Here is a 21,335-nt window from a genome sequence, read left to right as displayed (position 1 = left end):
TTAATAAAAGTCTAAAGTGTATGTTTGATAGTGATTCTAAGAAACGTTTTTTATATTTCTAATAATTGAAAAATAAAAAATTTCAAATGTTAAAAAGATTACAAACACTTCCCACAATCACTATCAAATGCATCAAGTGTTTCTAACATTTTTATACTTGAAAGATAAAAAAACTTTAAGTGTTAAAAAAAGTAGAAACACTCCCTAAAATCACTATAAAACGCATTATAAGAGTGTTTTACAATGATTTTAGGAAGTATTTCTAACATCTTTAATACTTGAAAAATAAAAATTTTCAAATGTTAGAAAAACTAGAAACATTTCCTAAAATCACTCTCAAACGCACTTTAATAAGATAAAAGCATTTTTATGAAAGCACATCTTGATTGGGTAGGTCTATTCAGTCATTGGTCATGGTCATTATTATAATCTACTACAAATTTAGTGAAGGTATACCAAGCCTTAACATTATATAATGTTGACAAAAGTAGCATGGGGTAAATTGACGGCTAAGAGTACTATTTAGATGCCCTATTTCAATTACTTAATAAATTATTTGGTTTTTTCCTTTTTACATGCAAGGAAGATTCAAATTTAGGAATATTTGATGAATGGGCTATAAAAAAAAGAAAATTTTAACACATGTTGATGGATAAAATTTTTGGATTTGATCATTTTTGTAAGAAAAATTGTTTACTTTGACTTTTTATATTATTATGTGAATTAATATTACTACTTTTGATTTCGATATGATAATGGGTTGCTCGGGACTCAAACCAACTTGGCCTTGGAATTGGCCTATGTATGGTCTCTTCACTAGCTTTGGTCTACACACACTAGCTTCCTCGGTGGCTAAGGCCCCTCCGTTAGTTTTTCGTCCATTGTCTATGGTCGTAGGTAAGTAGTCTATAGTTTCACTTTTGTCCATGGCTTGCCCCACTCTCTTTTCAACATGATCATTATTATAATCTACTACAAATTTAGTGAAGGTATACCAAGCCTTAACATTATATAATGTTGACAAAAGTAGCATGGGGTAAATTGACGGCTAAGAGTACTATTTAGATGCCCTATTTCAATTACTTAATAAATTATTTGGTTTTTTCCTTTTTACATGCAAGGAAGATTCAAATTTAGGAATATTTGATGAATGGGCTATAAAAAAAAAGACAATTTTAACACATGTTGATGGATAAAATTTTTGGATTTGATCATTTTTGTAAGAAAAATTGTTTACTCCGACTTTTTATATTATTATGTGAATTAACATTACTACTTTTGATTTCGATATGATAATGGGTTGCTCGGGACTCAAACCAACTTGGCCTTGGAATTGGCCTATGTATGGTCTCTTCACTAGCTTTGGTCTACACACACTAACTTCCTCGGTGGCTAAGGCCCCTCCGTTAGTTTTTCGTCCATTGCCTATGGTCGTAGGTAAGTAGTCTATAGTTTCACTTTTGTCCATGGCTTGCCCCACTCTCTTTTCAACTTAGTTATTAGTACTTCGGAGTGGTGCAAACTCTCCGGCTTGGCTATTGAATGGATCTTATGCTTATTAAGTCCATTATTGGGTCTTCTCTTACCTATTGTCTACTTCAGTGACTCTAACCTTAGAAATATGATCTCTTCCACTAACCTCTTCACATGAACTTTCAGAGTTCCTATCTAATAGTCATCGAGATTTTCACACTTAAAAATAAAAAAAACTTAGGGCATATTATTTAAATAATTAGTTTGGTATTGGATGTAACCTTTCTCCTAGGCATGATGTCTGATATTTACAATGCACTGATAGTTAAAAGTCGAGATATTGCCATCAACAAATTAACATGACTTGTGAGGTACAACAATTATTAGGAAACAATCAAGTTAGAGTTGTGAGTCATATCATATTAAGCTACCAATCCACTTCAAAGCTTTAAACTGGTGGATGAAATAGTTTATTTATAACAATCCACTCCCTCACATGTAAATGTTGTTCATTCTAAGCTTCATAAGTTCTTAGAACTTTAAAACACATTTATATAATTATGAGAAATTCATACATATATAGTATCAACAACGTTTTCCTTATTTGATATAAGATATCACAATTACCTCCCTATATAGATATGACGTCTTCGTCGCATTTCACAAAATTATAAAACCAAACAAACACACATTTACAAAACCAGTTAGATAAAGGCTCACATCAAAATCGAGAATTGACTCTAATACTATTTATCAATTATAAAATGCTTGTTGGAGTCATTTTTTGCCTTTACAATGGTTTTTGATCTTAGACATTATGTCTATGTTTGGTTCCTGAAAAAATTTAAAGAAAAATAAAAAATAGATTGCAAGCCAATAAATTATTTGTATATCCTAAATCAAACTCATTTTACTTATTTAACTATTCTATATAAAAATTAAACAATTTAAAAATATATAAGTTTCCAATTAATTTTGTTATATTTGAGTTTTTTTTTTAATAACAGAATCAAACATGACAAAATCATTTTTCTTATTTCTTTTTTTTATTTTCCTTAATTTTTCCTTGGTAACCAAACAAATCCTATGAGGAGATCCATGGGAAGTTTCCTCGTGGCACTGAAAGCTATATATATATAAATAATATTTTGTAACAATGTTCCATCTCCATGGACCCATACAGTTCACAAAGTTTTAGTTCACATCTCACAATCATGTGATTCCGAATCATGCTGATCTCTTACCACCATGTGCAACCCACATTCTTTATTGAGTTTTTATCTGATTAACTGCTTTTAATGAAGAGGAAAAGGAGTTCAAGTGGGTTGAGAAGTTGACAGCAGATATTAAAAACAAAGTTTGGGTCCCAACACTAACGTGACTCAAAAGGATTTTTCATTAGTCTGCTATACCAGCTGAGCTATATATCCTACGCTAGCTGATGCATCAAACCACAATATATAGTAGCTGTTGTGAATGCGGTACAAAGAAGAAATTAACCCGGAAAAATTAGAAAACAAAAGCCAAAAGATGCCATTATATATATTATGATTTGATCACACACAATTACATAACCCATCTGGTCTCTCGACATACTTATGCACAGAGGCAAAGACACGCCACAAGCACCCTCCAATGAAGCTTGTGGGCAGCTTGGAGTATGCTTAATTTAATTCATATATGTACCAATGCAGCTGGCCCACTAGGTGGGCCAACTTTGCATTGGAGAGATCAATGTGGGTCATCCCCATACCTTGATTTCAAGCTCCATCCACCTCAACCTTCCTCATTATACTAAGAAAATTAATACTCCTTTAACTAGACATGCAACCTAGCAGACCCCTCATCACACAAACTTTTAATTTCACTCGGCCATACACTCATAGACTCATCACTCAGCCTTCTCATCTGTCTCAACTTTCACTTTAGCTTCAGCTGGTTTCTCTTCTTCTTCTGCAGCAGGACCTTCTTCTTTTGGAGCTTCATCTGCAGGTGCTGGTTCTGGTTTTGGTGCTGGTTCCTCAGCTGGTTCTGTAGCTTCTTTGGTTTCCTCCACAACTGGGCTGTTTGTTTCCTGATCAGGAGTCTCCTCTGGGACCTCTTCTGTCTTCTCTACCGCTGGTTCTTCCACCACAGCCTGATCAGTTTTTTCCACCACCTCCTTGGTCTCAACCTCAACTTGTTCTACCACCTCCTTGGTCTCATCCTGATCAGCAGGGGCTTCAGCTTCTGGAGCCGCAGATTCCTCGGGCACAGCTGCAGTTTCTGCTTCCTTTGGCTCCTCAGCAACAGGCTCTGGTGTAGGTGGTGCGGCCGCCACCTCTTCCACAGGAGTCTCTTCTGCCTTAACTGATTCTTCAGTTTTCTCCTCTGAAAGTGCTGGTGTCGCAGATACAACCTGTGGGATTAAACCATCAAACTACCAGATGATTACTGAAATACTAATTGAAACTATGAATAATATATAGACACAAAGATGAAGAATCAAAATAATTTATATTAATCATGATCAAGACACTGCCATGAAGTTGCATATGGATTGAATCCCCCACACATCTATTCATTTTTTCATTTCAATTAAGAAAACTATCTGTTTTTTCTTCTGAAGATCAATCTTTCTGCTACACATGTTACTCTTAAAACCCTTTTTACAACGCTCTTTGATTTCCAAATATAACAAACTTTGGATCATGAACTTCGTTCATATATCTAACAAGTTTCGATAGCAGTTGTTTGAGATCAATCACTGAACAAGATGATATGGTTGCCAAAAAAATTTCCCTGCTAGGAAACGGAAAAGGAAACAAACAGACACTGGAAAAGTTTTTTGATGAACACTGCACCTCAAAGAAGACCAAATCACATAAAGATGGATTCTATACAAATTAATCAAAGGTCAAGTTACAAAGCTGGATTACCTCAGCAGTGGCCATGGAAAGTGAAATTAATAGAACGAAAAATTAAGAAAGAAGAAGATCAAAAGAAAAGAAAGCAAAGAAGACAAGTAAGGTAGTAGGGAAAGAAATGAAGAATGAGGTGAAGAGAGATGATGAACAAAGGAGCCTTATATAGAGCTGGAGGGTGCTCAACTTGAAGAGAAAGAGGTGGGGTTCCCCAAGGGAATTCTTGGGAATTTCACATCCCCACCTGTCTCCATGACTACTTACCTCACTTTAACGTGACTTTTTGGTTGGCCTTCTAACCATTTTCACACATAAGAAAAGAGCAGTACATTTAGCTAAAATGTAGATTACTTTTTATTGGTAGAACTTTTGGGGAGAACTCAAAAGGAAAAGCTCTGTTAACCAATTTTTCTAAAAATTTTATGTTCTCAAAGTGTTTTGTCAAATAAATAAATCTCATTTTTCATATTTTTTCTATAAAAAAAATGTTTTATTTACATATATGAAGTTTGAGCATGCAGGGCAATGATGATGAAGAAAAATTGAAGTGTTGAAGATGAGGTTAATGATTGTATTTTTTTATTTGATTCATTCATTCTTCAATATAAGCTATCATCTTCTTTTGATTTAGTTCACTCGAAATTCCTTATTTTTGTGATAGCCACTCAAGAGCAAGTAAGAATGGCATCGGTTTAATTTCAATATAGATCACCTCATTCCAATTTCGTGTCATTTATTTATATTTATTTTTATGAGGAGAAAGAAAAAAAAACAAATGAAACGGGACAAGTATTAGAAGTTCTCATTTCCACCTTACTCGTTTAACCCTTTTATTTTTTTATTCAATTTTTTACTTTTTTACTTTTAAAATTTTAAATTATATTAAAAATAAATATAATTTATAAATTAATAAATATTATAAATATTTATAATTCATTTTTATAAAATTTAATATTTTATATATTTTGAAATTTTGAAAAATAAAAAAAATCAATTAAAATAATTTTTTATATATTATTACATATAATCGAGGTGAGATCGAAGAAATAAAGTGAAACCCTATCCTGTCCTAAACTCATTCCAAGTTCTAAAAAAAATTCTCAAACCCACCTTATATTTATCCCAAACTCATAATATTAGGGATAGGATGAGACGAGTATGGAAAAAACTTATCAAGACCTCCGATTCAAATCCGATCACATGATCAAAGAACTATCCAAGGTGTGCGAAGGTGAAATTCCTGAGCACGGGATTCCCCGAGACCTTCAAATTCGAATAAGAGTTTGATCAATAGTTAGTGCCCACGGATTAACCCACTAGCCTTTAACACTAGATAACAAGTTTTTCTTAATCATGTAAATCAAAAAAATTAAATCTAAATAAAATTAGTTAATTATATATTTTTAAATTTTTATATAAAATAATTAAAATAAATTAAATAAGTTTAACTTACACACACATATATATAATTTATTAAATTTAAATATATATTTTTTCCTTTTTTGCTATTTTTCCTGGAAATTTCTCATTAACTAAAGTGATAAGATTAAAAAAAACTTAAAAGAATATTTAATATAAGCTCAAATTTTGTAAAACTTTTCATCATTGGACTCAACTTATGCCGGGGCTTTAAATAAAAAATCTTAACTTTTTATTCTTCATCATCATCACGGAACCTCTCGTATAAGATAAGAAAAACTTTTAGTAAGAGCTAATATTATTAAAAATTTTATATTAATTTTTCAATCAACATCAACATTGTCATGAGTCATGACAAATACTTATTAAATATTTAAAAAAATATTTATATTTATTGTACTCCACTATCGTTATGAAATAATTTTCAATTATGTTTGGTTCGGAAAAATACTAAAAAAGATAAAGAAAAATAATTTTCTCATATTTGATTGTTGTGAAAAATATCAAATGAAATTAAATATAATTAAAATTAGTAAAAAATTTATGTATTTTAAAATTATTTAATTTTTATATCAATAAATTAAAATAAGTTTAAAATAACAAATAAAAATAATTTATTTGATTTTTAATATATTTTTTATTTTTTCTTTTACTTTTTATTTTTTTCATACATTTTCTCTCAAAATTTTCATAAATCAAACATACCATAATTGAAAAGATATAGACTATGTTTGATTTCCAAAAAATTTGAGGAAAAATGCAAGGGAAATAAAATGCAAAGAAAAATAAAAAAAATATGTTAAAAATCGATAAATTATTTTTTTTTTGTTACTTCAAACTCATTTTATTTATTTTAATTCATCAATATAAAAATTAAATAATTTAAAAATACATAAGTTTTAATTATATTTGATTTTATTTTATATTTTTCATAAAACAACCAAACATTAAAAAATCATTTTCCTTTATATTTTTTTTCTTTTCTTAGTATTTTTCGGGAACAAACATAACCATAATAAATTTTAGGAAATTAAAAATATATATATATATATAAATACATGGAACCAAATTACAAATAAGCATTATTACTAAATTATAAATGTGATTAGTCATCATTATTCTTATACTCAAGTTGAATATAAAAGAATGAGATTAAATTATTTTTGGAGGATTTTGCATATACGATATAAGGGAGAAGCGCCCCTCATTATATAGACATGGAAAAATAAGAATCCGACATGGGCAGACGATATAATGAATTGGAAGAAAATAACGAGGGATGACGTGGAAGGTGGTGTGACTGAATCCTACGTGAGAAACGGGGTTTTGTTTGGGAGGGGATTAACAGACGTGACGCTACTGACTCAGGCCCCACTTTCTTTGCCCCCTGTGCCATCCCACCATGCCCCCCCTTTTGTGTACTATCTTTACAAATTTTCACTTGCCTTTCCCCAATTTCAGCTAAAGATAAATATCATATCAAGGAATATTGTTCCACAATTTATTTATTTATTTTTTGTTATTTTTGTTCAGCATTGGGTTGAAGCATTTAGAGCCTATTTAAAAAAAAGCATTTGAAAAAAAAATTAAATATTTTAATTTTTTTAAAAATCATTTATAGTATTAAAAATATTTTTAGAAAAAAGAATTCTACTAAAAATACTTTAAATAAAAATAATGTTGATTTAAGAGTGAATTCCAAAGTGTTTTTATTTGAAATATTTTTAATGTATGTGTTTTTTAAAAAAATATTTAAGTACAAAATAGCATGTATAAAGTAATGATACAAAAATGTACATGTGGCACATTGTGTTGGGATATAACAATATTGCTCTAAGAAAGAAAAAAAAAACTTAAAAAGGAATCAAATAAATATTTAAGTAGAAAGGCATGACCTTGAGTAGTGTAATGCAATTGTGCATCCCAAGAAAGTGACGGGAAAACTTCGTACGCTAGCAGGCACCTGATTATGCCTCGAGATCCGTGAGAAAGCCATTATTGGCCCCACTTTCTATATAGGCAAGACCCCAGTCCTTGTTTCTATGCTCTGTAAAGCGGGAAAAGGATGGCCTATGGTTCTGGGCGGTGCGCCCTGGCCCACTTATGGACCCCACCTAGATGGCGGATCCACATGCGGGATGCCCCTCCAATGCTGGTAATCCACGTGGTGAGCAACATACCGACCACGTGGTTGGAGGTTGTCGGGACTCGATTATTCGGACGTGACTTGGCCTTCGGATTGGAATAAGTGGGGCCACTCAATTGATGATGAATTTGTTGACCCATTTCGAGAATTTGAAGCATTGTGGAAGTGGAACATCGACCCCCCGTTGCCTCGTTCTTCTTTTCTAACAGTGCACCACCGCTACAGACGATTGTTGGTGGGTGTTTTTTATTTTTTATTTTTTAAAAAACAAGGATCAAAATTAAAATTTGAAAATATATTTATTACCGTTAATAAAAGTTGAAAGCATAAACAAAAAATTTTATATTTTAAATGAAAACTCATCCACCTAACTGTCCACCTAGATAGTACAATTTGTAATTAATTCATTCATTTTGTAATTAATTTCAACTATAAAAATAAATCCATTTAAAATAATCTATAATCCAATAAATAAATAAAATACACTGCCCATATCAATATGTAGATATTGTTCATTTTAAGTATAAACGAGATTTTCATAATTTTAAAATGTATTTACAAGATTAAAAAAATTTCATATTTATTAGTATTATGAACTTTATCTTATATCCGTTATAGGACATCACAATCATAAAATCAAACTAGTGTCACCGATGTACTAAGTGATTAATATGATTCATATTAGTATCCCAAGTCATCCATTAGATAATGTCAACTTTTTAGTTAAACTATTTCTCAATTAATTTAAGTATAGTTCCCCCGTATATTTTGTCTAACATGATATATTGTTGGTCATTTAAGTATAACATGTTGAACTATTCCCTAAATTTTCTATTTAAATAATTTTTAGATATGATTTCAACATGAAGAATAAAATGGATATTTTGTCCCTTTAATACTAAAAATTGTCATAAAATCAAACTAGTGTCACCATTTTTAAAGCAATTGACTTACTGTCTAACTACTATAATTCATTTTAGCGTTTACTTAAATTATTTCTCAATCAACTTGAGTATAGTTCTCTTGTATAATCTTTTTTAATATAAACTTGTCTAATCTTAATAATTTTAGAAAATGAATTTAAAATATCAATATAAGGATCATGAATATTCAACATAAGCTTACCTTGGGTTGAAGCTTTAGAAACCCGGTGATTTTTTTTTTTTCCCATTAAATAGGATTCTTTCACTCAATGCATTTGGCATAATAAAAAAACTTGATAATTTGCCTATGAAACTTTTCAAACTTCCTAATGTGGCACCTATCACTAGAATGATTATTACAATGACAAAATGAACACGTATATGTGACATTAACGAGTGTTTGCACAATTGAAATTATCTTTTTAGCCTTAGTGTAGTTATTTTTCTACTAGTGGGAGTGATGGATCCATCAAGATATCCTAAGTCTCTCTTATCATCGGAAGACTTACACATATTTATTAAATTATTTAACATTTTAAATCTCATAATTTTAAAATGTATTCACAAGATTAAAAAAAAATCATATTTATTAGCATTATAAACTTTATCCCATATCCGATGTAGGACATCACAATTATAAAATCAAACTAGTGTCAATGATGTACTATAATTAATATGATTCATATTAGTATCCCAAGTTATCCATTAGATAATGTCAAGTTCTTAGTTAAACTATTTCTCAATCAATTTAAGTATACTTCCCTCGTATTTTTGTCTAACACAATATATTGTTGGTCATTTAACTATAACATGTCGAACTATCCCTAAATTTGTTATTTAAATAATTTTTAGATATGATTTCAACATGAAGAATAAAGTGGATATTTTGTCCCTTTAATACTAAAAATTGTCATAAAATCAAACTAGTATCACCATTTTTAAAGCAATTGACTTATTGTTTAACTACTATGATTCATTTTAGCGTCTACTTAAATTATTTCTCAATCAACTTGAGTATAGTTCCCTCGTATAATCTTTTCTAATATAAACTTGTTTAATCTTGATAATTTTAGAAAATGAATTTAAAATATCAATATAAGCATCGTGAATATTCAACATAAGCTTAACTTGGGTTGAAGCTTTAGAAACCCGGTGATTTTTTTTTTCCCCATTAAATAGGATTCTTTCACTTAATGCTTTTGACATAATAAAAAACTTGATAATTTGCCTATGAAACTTTTCAAACTTCCTAATGTGGCACCTATCACTAGAATGATCATTACAATGACAAAATGAACATGTATACGTGATGGTGACAAAAACTTAACAAGTGTTTGCACAATTGAAATTATCTTTTTAGCCTTAATATAGTTATTTTTCTACTGGTGGGAGTGATGGATCCATCAAGATATCCTAAGTCTCTCTTATCATTGGAAGACTTACACATATTTATTAAATTATTTAACAATTTAATACTTGGACGTATTTCTTCCTTCTAACTTATAAGGTAAGTACTTTTTCAATCTTAAAATTTTAAAAGAATAGCATCGCCCTTTTCAAGGATACTTTACATTCAGAGTCGAGATATTTCATTTTATCTAGTAAGTTTTTTTTCTTAAGCTCAAGAGTGTGTGTGAAAGTACATTCTTAATCCATGGAAACTACTGGAGAGAAGTGAATAGGTTGTCCAATTATATGGTCCAAAGCTCGAGTTTCAGATTTTCTAATTTATTAATTTAATTTTGGGGAAATCCAAGAATATGAAATTATATATTAACCCTAAATATGATTTTATGCATTATTATTACAATCAACTTGTTTAATATTAATGTTCAAAAATATAAAATTCTAATCACAATAATCGAAACACAAGATATATATAGAAATTACCAAAATCTTTCATATATCCCCATCAATGCAAAACAAATCCATTAAATACGAAAAGTATATAAATTTACGTAACCTACAACCTTCTCCCAACAAACTTATTATGGCTAGTATTTATACTTTATTGTCGCATCCACCACTAGCTTTCTACTAATAGGACTTTCAAGTTTTCAAGTCAAAAGATTTTTTAGAGTATAGAGATGACAAAACAATTTATTTATTTTGAAAAAGTATGTTTCCACGCATTCATTTGAAAAAACATAACATAAAATAAGAAATCTTTAAAAATAATTTAAAATTCTCGCACTCATGGATTAGAGATAGCACTTTTGATGATCAAAATAAATCATTAAAAGGAAAAACTTGAATGATCAAATGTAGTATATTTGATAGAAAAATGCACAAAATCTTAATTATTTTTAGATAGATATATGAAATTTGGATTTTATAAACTTGAGTTCATATCTATGAATTTTTTCAAATGATTGTGTGAAAACAGGCTTTTCTCTAATTTCTTTGGCTTTACTATTCACAAAACCCTACTTAGAATGGAATAAGAAATCCAATAAAGTTGGAAAGTAAAAAATCAATAAGGAAACATATTTTAACTTCTTTGAAAAAAATTAGACTTTTTTTTACATTAAATTTAATTATTAATTTTATCATTTTTAACCAAATCTTAAACTACATGCTTATCTTAATTTATAATCTATATATAATAAAAATTAGGTCTACTACAATACAAAAATGCACTCTTTTTTTTTTTGTACCTATCCAAAAGTTACCATCAATCGGGTGATGTCATGTATATATTTTCAAGTCTCATTATTTATACATTAATTTCATTTATTTATATTCTTTCACCTTAATATAATTTGTTTATATCATCATTCAATGACAAAAATCTCACTATACATATTTTAATTATTTGGATCTTTTATTTTATGGATATCACTACGCTTCCTTAAACTTATATAGGAGATGATAATTAGATCTTACAAAAAGTGATTAATTTACATAAAAATAAACAAAAATTCTTTGACACAAATAAGTATTTTTTTTATATATCAATTTTCGTTCTTTCATTTTTTATAAATCTTTTTATAAACAATATTATTTTTTTTTAATTTTCTTTTCATCAACTTTAAATAACCAAACATTAACTAAACATCAACACAAAATTGCCCCATAAAGAATTAAAAAATTGGTCACTATTTGGTAACACAATGATCCAAGTGGAGGGAAACAAGATGGTTGGTCTAGCAATTAGCAAATAGAGGGTGTGGTAGCAATTAGCATTAGCTAATGCTACTACCTTTTTTTTTTTTTAGCCAAGAATCTTACTAATTTTTTTTTTTTAACTTTTACACTAAAGTGTGATATGAAACAGCTGAATATTTGGGGAATATTGATGTGAGAGAAGGGAAAAATGAAAGAGATAGAAAGTAACATGATCAATAGTGGTTGAAATTAAGCCTCTATTGGATTGATTGAGCTAAATTATTATTTGTTTCTTTTACCTAAGAAATGTGGCTACATGATCTATGGCAAGAAGGACAAGATCCATTTTAGTTGGGTGGTTGATTTGTTCTTTTTAAGTCTTTGTCTTAAAGTGCTTTTTCACTACATTTGATCATGGCTTGTGAAAATGTTTCCAAATGAAAGAAGATTTAACATAAAGCATATTCTTTATGTTTTTTCTTCTCACCAAAAGTTGTACTAATTATTGTTGCTTTTTTTCATGGTAATTTTACTTATGGGTTGTTTTTTTTTTTTTTTTAACTTTTTATTGAAAGTAACTTATTTTTAGACTTTAGAATTTTTTTTTTTACTTTTTTTTGTTAACTTATCACTTATTTATTAAATTATTTGACTAAATAAAAAATACAAAATATTAATTAATGTTAAAAATAATCTTTTGATATTTCCTTATTTCTTAATACTTAATAAAGATAAAATATAAAAAAACAACAACTGAATACTTAATATTATTAAATATTATTTAGTTTTAAGTTATATTTAGGATTAAGCAAAAAAGAAAAGCAAACATCACCTTAGAAAATATTACTAAAGAGAAAAAATAGTTAAGAAAAATGATTTATATATATATATATATATATATATATATATATATATATATATATACCATAAAAGGGAGAAAATAATATTTAAAAAAATGTTTAAAGATTTTCCTTTTCAAGAAGAAAAATATTTTTTTTTAACCAAAATAAATGTTTTATGGATTTTTTTAATTTTTTTTTAGTTTTTCTGTCCTTCCATTTTTTCTCAATATTTTTTCCCTTTTTTTCCTCAAACTTTCCACCAACTAATCATAGCTCTTTTTTATAGATGATAATAATGAGCAAGTAATTTTGAAGAAATGAACACATTTTGGGGAGGTGTATTTGGGCCAGGAGGGATTTGGGATTTTATTTAAAAACTAGGGTGGAGTTGAAGGTGGGCTTGAGTTTTAAAGGCCCATTTTGTTTGTTTTCAGATGTAAAATTAAAATATAAGTCATCAACTTGTCTTAAAAAAAAAAAAAAACATAAAAAGTTGCAAGTAAGGCAGAAGGTGCATTTTGAGTATGGTTGAAAAGTGTGCTCTCCAAATCATAATTCAGCCCACCAAACCCTAGCAGGTGGGTTGGAGCCCATATGACTTCAAAATGGCCCACAACCAAGGCCCATAAAACCCTTTTTTTATTTTTTATTTTTAGAAGGGGATTATGAAATAGGTATCTATAAGTTTTGTTAAATGATGATTCACCAAATCTTTAAATCAATATTTTTTTCAATAACATTTTTAGTAGAATTTGACCTTAAGATTTGGGATGATCAGGTCCTAATTAATATCCTAATGCTATGTTTGGTTCTCGGAAAGTTTGAGGAAAAATATAAAATAAAGAAAATAAAGAGGAAAAAAGTAAAAGGAAAGAGAAAGTGAAAGAAAATAAAAAATAGATTTAAAATAAATAAATTATTTTTATATACTATTTCAAACTTTTTTATATTTATTTAACTCTTTTATATAAAGATTAAATAATTTAAAAATATACAAAATTTTTAATAATTTTAATTATGTTTAACTTTCTTTCGTATTTTTATAAAAAAACTAAATATGATAAAATCATTTTTCTTAAATTTTTTTTATTTTCTTAATATTTTATGGGAACCAAACATAATATAAATATATTCATTTTTCATCTTTATGTCCGAATCATATAACAATTGAGCAAATATATCAAACATACTTGGAAAAAAAGGATTTGAAGATACTAAAAATCACCTCACCAATGAGCAAGGTCCTCCACAAAAGATGACCTCTAGAACCAATCTCGATATTATTCATGATAAGTTATAATTTCGATATTATTCACATTTAGTACAATCTCTCTTGACAATCATGAACGAAGATGATTGGGCCTAATCATTCAATATGGGCACAAACTTAGCCTAAGCAGGGTGAGATTGTGGCTCACAAGTGGTCCGTCGGCCAGGCCAACCTTTGGCATTTGACTATATATTACGATTTCGCACTACAATGAGTATGAACTGATAGTATTGAAATGCGGGAGAACTGGCATGTACTCTGTTTTCAACAATACAAAATTTTATGCAGTGATATCACAATTTTTTATCAAACGCCTTCAAAAGTGAATAGATACAATAGAATTTTATGAGGTTGAAGAGAGGGTTGAAAAAGGAGCATTGAATGGGGGGCATGAGGAGGACCACGGACCACCTACGCATTATCCCTATGGCCAAGGCCTTTTCCAATTCTAAAGCAGTCCCCACAATCCTAGTTCTGCTTTAGGATTCTGATGATTTCGTGAATGCAAATGCGATAGTGACATTCACGTTCTCTCTCCTCTCTCTCTCTCTCTTATCGGATCACCTCTTGGCCGTTTCACTCGTCCTGTGATTGAACTCTCCCCCATTTATCTATCCCAAGTCCCAACAACCCAACACACAAGGCAAGAAGACAAACCCAGTTCCCTCTTTGTCTCTCACTTTTTGGTGGGTCTCTCTCCCTCTGTCTCTTCCTATTTCCTGGGTTTTTAGGACATTGACAATTATTACCTTTCTGAGATTCTTTCTTTCACGCACCAAGTCCTTTCACAAAATAAATCCTGTTTTTCGATTTCGTTCTTCTTCTTTTTTCCATGGCTCGGTCGTCCCACTTTCTCTGTTTTTCATGAACCAAGTCTTTCTTTGTTTTTGTTTTGTGGGTGTGGGGTTTTGTTTTCATGGAACAAAAGCTATGAGTTGGTCATTTTGGTGAAGTGGTCTTCTGGGGTTTTCATTCTGTGACCGTTGATGAGTAGAGTATATGGCTGTTGGAGCTGTGGGAAGTTCGAACAACATGGGGTTTGATGAAAAGATGGAGGCTGGAGACAAGAGTGGAGCTTTGGAAACAAAAACATCAGAAACAATGTCAGCAAATCAAGTGGGTGTTGATGAGTCTTCTCAGAATGCAGCTGAGGAGGAGGAGGAAGAAGTGGAAAGAAAAATAAAGTTGGGTCCTCAATTCACCCTCAAAGAACAGCTTGAGAAGGACAAGGTTTGTTTTTGCTGGCTCCCCAACCCAACCCTAAAAGCTTTTTTAAAAAATAAATCAATCCATCTGTTTCCTGTTCTATAGTTAGATTTTTTTTTTCCTTTTTTTTTTTTTTTGGTTGGGGTTTAAGTAGAAGTGTAATGATGCACTTTTGTTGGGTCAATTTTGTGTGTTAAGGATGATGAGAGTCTGAGGAGGTGGAAGGAACAGCTTCTTGGGACTGTGGATTTGGAAAATGTTGGAGGTAATATTTTTCTTCTTACTATCTATCTGCCTTTTGTGAACTTATCCAATTTGGCTTTTGAGTTCCTTTAATTTCATCTTCTTTGCTTCATGTTAAAGGGTCAAACTGCAATAATAATAGCAAATAAGACCAAAAATTAGTTCTATATCTATATTATTATGGGGTTGCAGGATATTGTTCACTTCCAGTAATTTTCCTTATACTAATATTGCTTTTTCCTGGGCAGAAATTTTAAATGCCTGCCTATTTTCACTCATATATTCCTATTATTTTACCTCCAATAATGCATCAGAAGGTACCAAATGTGGGCATCTTAGCTTTATTTTCATATCTTCAAGCAAATTTTTTAAAAATTTTTTGGTTGGATATTTATTTTTACAATGTGTTCCAATCAAGTTAAAGGGCCCAAGATCATCTTGACTAGGCAAAACTAGTAATTGTCTATTTTCAGAAATGGATTCATTGTATTGCTTTTCCCTTGTTGGTTTCTGATTTCTGTCTTTAATCTTCATGTTCAAAACTCAAAATCAAGCAGGAAAAGAAGTGGGTCCATGGTGTTGATTCTAACTTTGGCTTAAGCTATATTCTTAGAAGAATTTGCATGATGCATTATAATTAAAGTTAATATTTCAACCTGTTTTCTTTGAAAAAGAAAGAGGGGAATTATTTTCTGGAATTTTGAAAATTTTGGATTGATTTCAACCCAGAATTCAATTGCTGTAAGCAATACATAGATTGAGGATTCTTGATACTATTTCCAGGATCAACCTTTCTGTAACACCAAACAGAGTTCGAGTCTATGGTTGCCGCTAGCCTGCTATGGATGTCAATTTTAGACTATTATTGGGGGTTTCCTTTTTCTTGGTTTTTCTCAGAAGATTGAGCTTGAAAAATGGAAAATTATACCATTAGTAAAATATGTAACATTCAACCATCCATGATTTGAGCAGAAGATTACCGTTGAAATTGGGCAGAAGTTTTTACGCCGATACTGAAAGAAAAACCTATCATCATACTTCTTCTTAAAGAAAGCTGGTCTTACTTTTTATGCAGTTGATTATCAGTGCCTAGAATTTAGAAAAGTGTTCATTGCATTCTTTCCCTGCTGAAATGCTAAGTAGGAACCATCAACTTTTGTTTTTCTCTTTTCTACTTAGTAAATTTTTGTATATTGTTTAATTTGGTTGCAGAAACTCTTGAACCAGAAGTCAGGATCCTTAGTCTGTCAATCATCTCTCCTGGTAGACCCGACATTGTTCTTCCTATCCCAGAAGATGGAAAACCCAAGGGGTTATGGTTCAGTTTGGAAGAAGGTAGTCATTACAAATTGAAATTCTCCTTCCAAGTGAGCAATAACATTGTATCTGGCCTCAGATATACGAACACTGTTTGGAAAACCGGTATGAAGGGTAAGCTTAGCTATCTGCATCCTAGCTCATATTGACATTTAAAACCTCCAAAGACTTGAACATTTCACTCTTGAACAAATCTTTCTTCAGTGGACAGCTCAAAGGAGATGTTTGGCACCTTTAGTCCACAGGCTGAACCTTACACACATGAGATGCTTGAAGAAATCACCCCTTCTGGCTTTTTCGCTAGAGGATCATATTCAGCGCGATCAAAGGTAAGTTCCTCAGGGGACATTTCCTTTTGTTAGATATGAAACATTGAAGAACCTTCTCATGAACGCGAATTCTTCTTCCCCAATCTGCTGTTCTGTCCTCAACATGTGATCCCACACCCGGTCAATCAAATATAGTCTCATTTGGCCATCCTTGTAGCAAATGTGGACCATGCATAACTCTTTATGATGCCCTTACCTCATGGCATAGCCCTTAGTTTTGTTCGGTTTCAGCCCCAGAACTGGATCCGAGCTGTATGAAAAGGACTAGATCACCTACCTTCCTATGCAAGCAATGGAGTCGAATTGGCCACCACTAACTCTACTTTTTCTGGTCTTGATTATGTTTTTGCTAATGGGGCTTCGGTTTTTCTTTCTGTCCAGTTTCTTGACGATGACAACAAGTGCTACTTGGAGATCAACTACACCTTTGACATCCGGAAAGAATGGGCAACCCCATGAACCGAACGGAACAATAACTTCTTTGTGAGCATTAGAACAGGAAAGCTCCCTCATTAACTTATTTGACTCATCACTGCCTGCTTCCTCAGTCAGCTCACCCCTTCATTTTCTTCCAGAGGCCAGTTTCCAAACAAGCTGTTTAACAAGACCCAATGGGCAAATGCCTTTGATTCTGCAAAAAGTCCTTTCATTTTCCATCAATAAAAGGGAAAGCTTCACCTGAATTTTTAGGTCGTTCTTGTTCTTTCTCCATCGTCTTCAATATTGGTATAGTAGGCAGGCAAGTGGGTCTGATTCATATGAAACAAGGTCTGTATCCTCCATGCTCCATCAATCCATGAGTTTAAGTCCAAAATAATCCATTGGTAGAAAAAAAATGATAATAATAGTATCCATCTCAAAGTATTTGTCAACTAATCTTTTTGCATTTACGTAAGCATCTATATGGATTTTTTTTTTTAAGTGTGTAAAACCATCATCGGTGACTGTGATTTTAAAAGTTTCATAAATATCCTTAAAATCACAGTCTGTGATTGTGGTTTTACAATTTTCCTTAGAATCACAGTTACTAACTGTGGTTTCAAAATTATTTTTAGTTCATCCATGTTTTAATAGTATTATGATTTTAATATTATTTTTAAAATATTTTTTTATCATAATAATCATAAAACCATCGTTATTAAGGAGTAACCTAAAATCATAATTATTAACATTAATTTTTATATGAAAATATTAAAATTTTAAAATAATATAAATAATTTATTTAATTATTTTAAAATTTAAAAATAATATGAAAAAATTTCAAGGAAAATATGAAAAAATAAAGATAATATACATATAATTTTAAAACAGTCGTAAAGAAAAAATTTATTAAGGGTAATTTGTAAAAAAAAGTAATTTTAAACCGACAATGGAAAATTGTAAGAAATTTTGAAAATATCTTTAAAAATCATTGTCATAGAATGTGGTTTTACAATTTTTTTTCTTTTTTAAAACCACAGTTACTAACCGTGGGGTTTTACAAATATTTTAAGGGGAACTCATGTAACCATACATCAACTAAAAAAATATGAGATTTTAAAACTTTGGTTTTTTATTTTTAATTTTAGTATAAATTATGGATGTACCAAAATTTCTTAACGATGTACCAGATTTCTTAAAATTCTTTTTGGAGTGGGAAAAATTTCTTATAATTTTCCATTGTCAATTTAAAATTATTTTTATTTACAAATTATCCTTAATAAAATTTTTCTTTACGACTAATTTAAAATTATATATATATATATATATATATATATATATATATATATATATATATATATATTATCTTTATTTTTTCATATTTTCCTTAAAATTTTGAGAAAATAATTTTGCCTGCATTCCTATAAAAATTTATATATTTATGGTAAATAAAATATTTATTTGTTTTATGAATTTTATCATATATGAATCAAAGAAGATTATTTTTTCATATTATTTTTAAAATTTTAAAATAACTAAATAAATTATTTATATTATTTTAAAATTTTATATTTTCATATAAAAATTAATGCCAATTATTATGATTTTAGGTTATTTCTTAATAAAAGTGGTTTTATAGTTATTATGGTAAAAAAATATTTTTAAAATAATATTAAAATCATAATACAATTAAAACATAGATGGATTAAAAATAATTTTGAAACCATAGTTAGTTATTAACTGTGATTCTAAGGAAAATTGTAAAACCACAGTCACAAATTATGGTTTTAAGGATATTTCTGAAACTTTTAAAACTACAGTCACCAATGATGGTTTTACACACTTAAAAAAAAATTCATGTAGATGCTTACATGAATGCAAAAAGATTAGTTTGATAAATATTTTGAGATGGGTATAATATAAGCTATTAGGTTTCTTGTGCCCTGATTATGCCCTGAATAAAGGCAAAAAAAAAAAAAACCAACTGGCCTTAGAGCAATGAGTGGGGACATGAATTCAAGGTTTGAATTGTGTACTTGTTTAACTACACTTCACTCCTTTTATGACAGCTTCCCTACGCCTAACGGGGCTTTACAGCCAATCCTATTAACATGCCTATGACATCAAAGCCATGTGTTAACGTTCCGTTTGGATGACGGAGTGTATTAAAAAAAAAAAGAGAAGTAATTTCTCTTGTTTATTTTATTATGAAAAATATTAAGAAAACTTAAATGTAATAAAAATAATTTGAAAATTTATAAGTTTATAATTAAAATTGGAATAAAAAATATATACGATTTTTTTTTGGGTTTATTTAGAAATACGTTTCTAAAATAAATTTTAATGGTTTTTAAGAACAAAATTTTGAAAGTTTTTTCAATTGTTGCTTGGAACATTCTAAAAAAAATATCTAAATGTACTTTAAAAATAATCTACTTTAAGAATAAATTCTTAAAACAATTATTTTCTAAAAAAAAAAATATCAATTAGAAAATTATTTTTTATTCCAAAAAAGCATAAAAATGTTTAAAGCTTTTTTTGGACAAACAACATAAACTTTTCATAAAAATGTTATTAAATTTTAAATATAATTATTTTTTTTGATGTAAAATAATTGATTTGGATGTGTAAGGTTTGAAGAGCGTGGAGGAAAATGAATACACGGTATGGTGTCATTATCTTGGTAATCAATTTCGTTAAACCTTGATTAACCTATCCTAATTAGCAAGGATCATGCGCCAAAATCATAATCCTGACCCACAAATTTGTTGACTAAGAGATATTGCCGATCCACCGTCCTAGTTTATGACACAAATCTTAATTGTCAAAGTCAATTTCCATTTAATTATGTTAATTATGGTTACTTAATAGACTAACCCCACCACCACGTTCCTATTAATCTTTCATACTTTCGATCTCCCCCCGATCTCAAGCCTTTTCTTTATACACCAACTACTAAATCTTTAAATATTATTTTAGGGATATAATTTATTTTTAAAAATATTTAGAACCATGAAAATATAAATAAAATACATTTCAAGTTTTAAAATAGAATTTTATTTTTAAAAGTATAAAAAATATTTTATATAACTTTTTGGGAAAATTATTTTTAAAAAATTTCCTGAAAGAGATACTCTAAGACGTGTTCGATAACTATTTTCAAGTTTTTTATTTTAAAAAATATAAAATAGAGTGTTTTCAAAAAATATTTTTATTTTTTAAATTTATTTAAAAAATAATTAGACAAATATATATTATGATAAAAACTAAAACTATAAATATAAAAATTATTTTTAAAACATGTTTAAAAATGTTTTAGGATATGAGATAGACTTTAATTCTACAAAAGTACACGTGTCTTCAAAAACTGTTATTAAAAATCATTTTTAAGAATTATTTTGGAAAATAATTACAAATTTTTTTGTTCTCAATTTGAAGGAAATTGAGAAAAAAGTTTCATATTTATTTTTGTTTTTTCATGATTTTCAAATAATTCGGAATAACAATGGAATGACAAGCCTAGCTGAATATTCGTCGGCTTGTCTCATACTCATAGGGGGTGGTGGGGTTGGTGGTGCAAGGGTGTGTCGGCGGGGACACCTGGAAAACGGTGTCGTTCTGAGACGCGGTTGTTGAAACAGCCTGGGATGAGAGGGCACTGGGCACAGGGATTGAAGCTAACATAAACGTAGAGCGTAGTTATTTAAAATGGGGGTGCGCACGTTTGCCAAATCAT

General features: G+C 29.6%; 2 protein-coding genes across 3 annotated transcripts; one reads left to right on the top strand and one right to left on the bottom strand.

Annotated features, from left to right (window-relative positions):
- Positions 1-2,984: 2,984 nt before the first annotated feature.
- Positions 2,985-4,486, bottom strand: GRIP31 (ripening-related protein-like). Its single transcript, NM_001281214.1, is given in 2 exon segments — positions 2,985-3,871; positions 4,392-4,486. Coding segments are annotated over 2 exon segments (522 nt in total). The 5' UTR covers positions 4,407-4,486; the 3' UTR covers positions 2,985-3,364.
- Positions 4,487-14,608: 10,122 nt separating this feature from the next.
- On the top strand, positions 14,609-17,862 carry LOC100244819 (rho GDP-dissociation inhibitor 1). Of its 2 annotated transcripts, none has more exons than XM_010658896.3 (5): positions 14,609-15,314; positions 15,489-15,555; positions 16,746-16,955; positions 17,055-17,179; positions 17,561-17,862. In XM_010658896.3, the coding sequence occupies exons 1-5, from the start codon at positions 15,084-15,086 to the stop codon at positions 17,636-17,638; spliced, it is 711 nt and encodes a 236-aa protein (XP_010657198.1). In that variant the 5' UTR covers positions 14,609-15,083; the 3' UTR covers positions 17,639-17,862. The 2 variants fall into 2 exon arrangements, with proteins under 2 accessions (XP_010657198.1, XP_002268608.3); XM_002268572.5 differs by having other exon boundaries at positions 14,622-15,314; positions 16,746-16,964.
- The last annotated feature ends 3,473 nt before the right edge of the window (positions 17,863-21,335 follow it).

This window comes from Vitis vinifera, chromosome 12, assembly GCF_030704535.1.
Source record: "Vitis vinifera cultivar Pinot Noir 40024 chromosome 12, ASM3070453v1".
Taxonomy (NCBI): Eukaryota; Viridiplantae; Streptophyta; class Magnoliopsida; order Vitales; family Vitaceae; genus Vitis; species Vitis vinifera.
The sequence above is the reverse complement of the archived record's forward strand: the minus strand, read 5'-3'. Positions and strand labels throughout refer to the sequence as shown.

Coding starts and splice junctions, on each gene's coding strand:
- LOC100244819 (XM_002268572.5), top strand. CDS start 15,084: ATGGCTGTTGGAGCTGTGGGAAGTTCGAACAACATGGGGTTTGATGAA. Junction 15,556..16,745: donor GGATTTGGAAAATGTTGGAG/GTAATATTTTTC, acceptor ATTTGGTTGCAG/AAACTCTTGAACCAGAAGTC. Junction 16,965..17,054: donor TTGGAAAACCGGTATGAAGG/GTAAGCTTAGCT, acceptor ATCTTTCTTCAG/TGGACAGCTCAAAGGAGATG.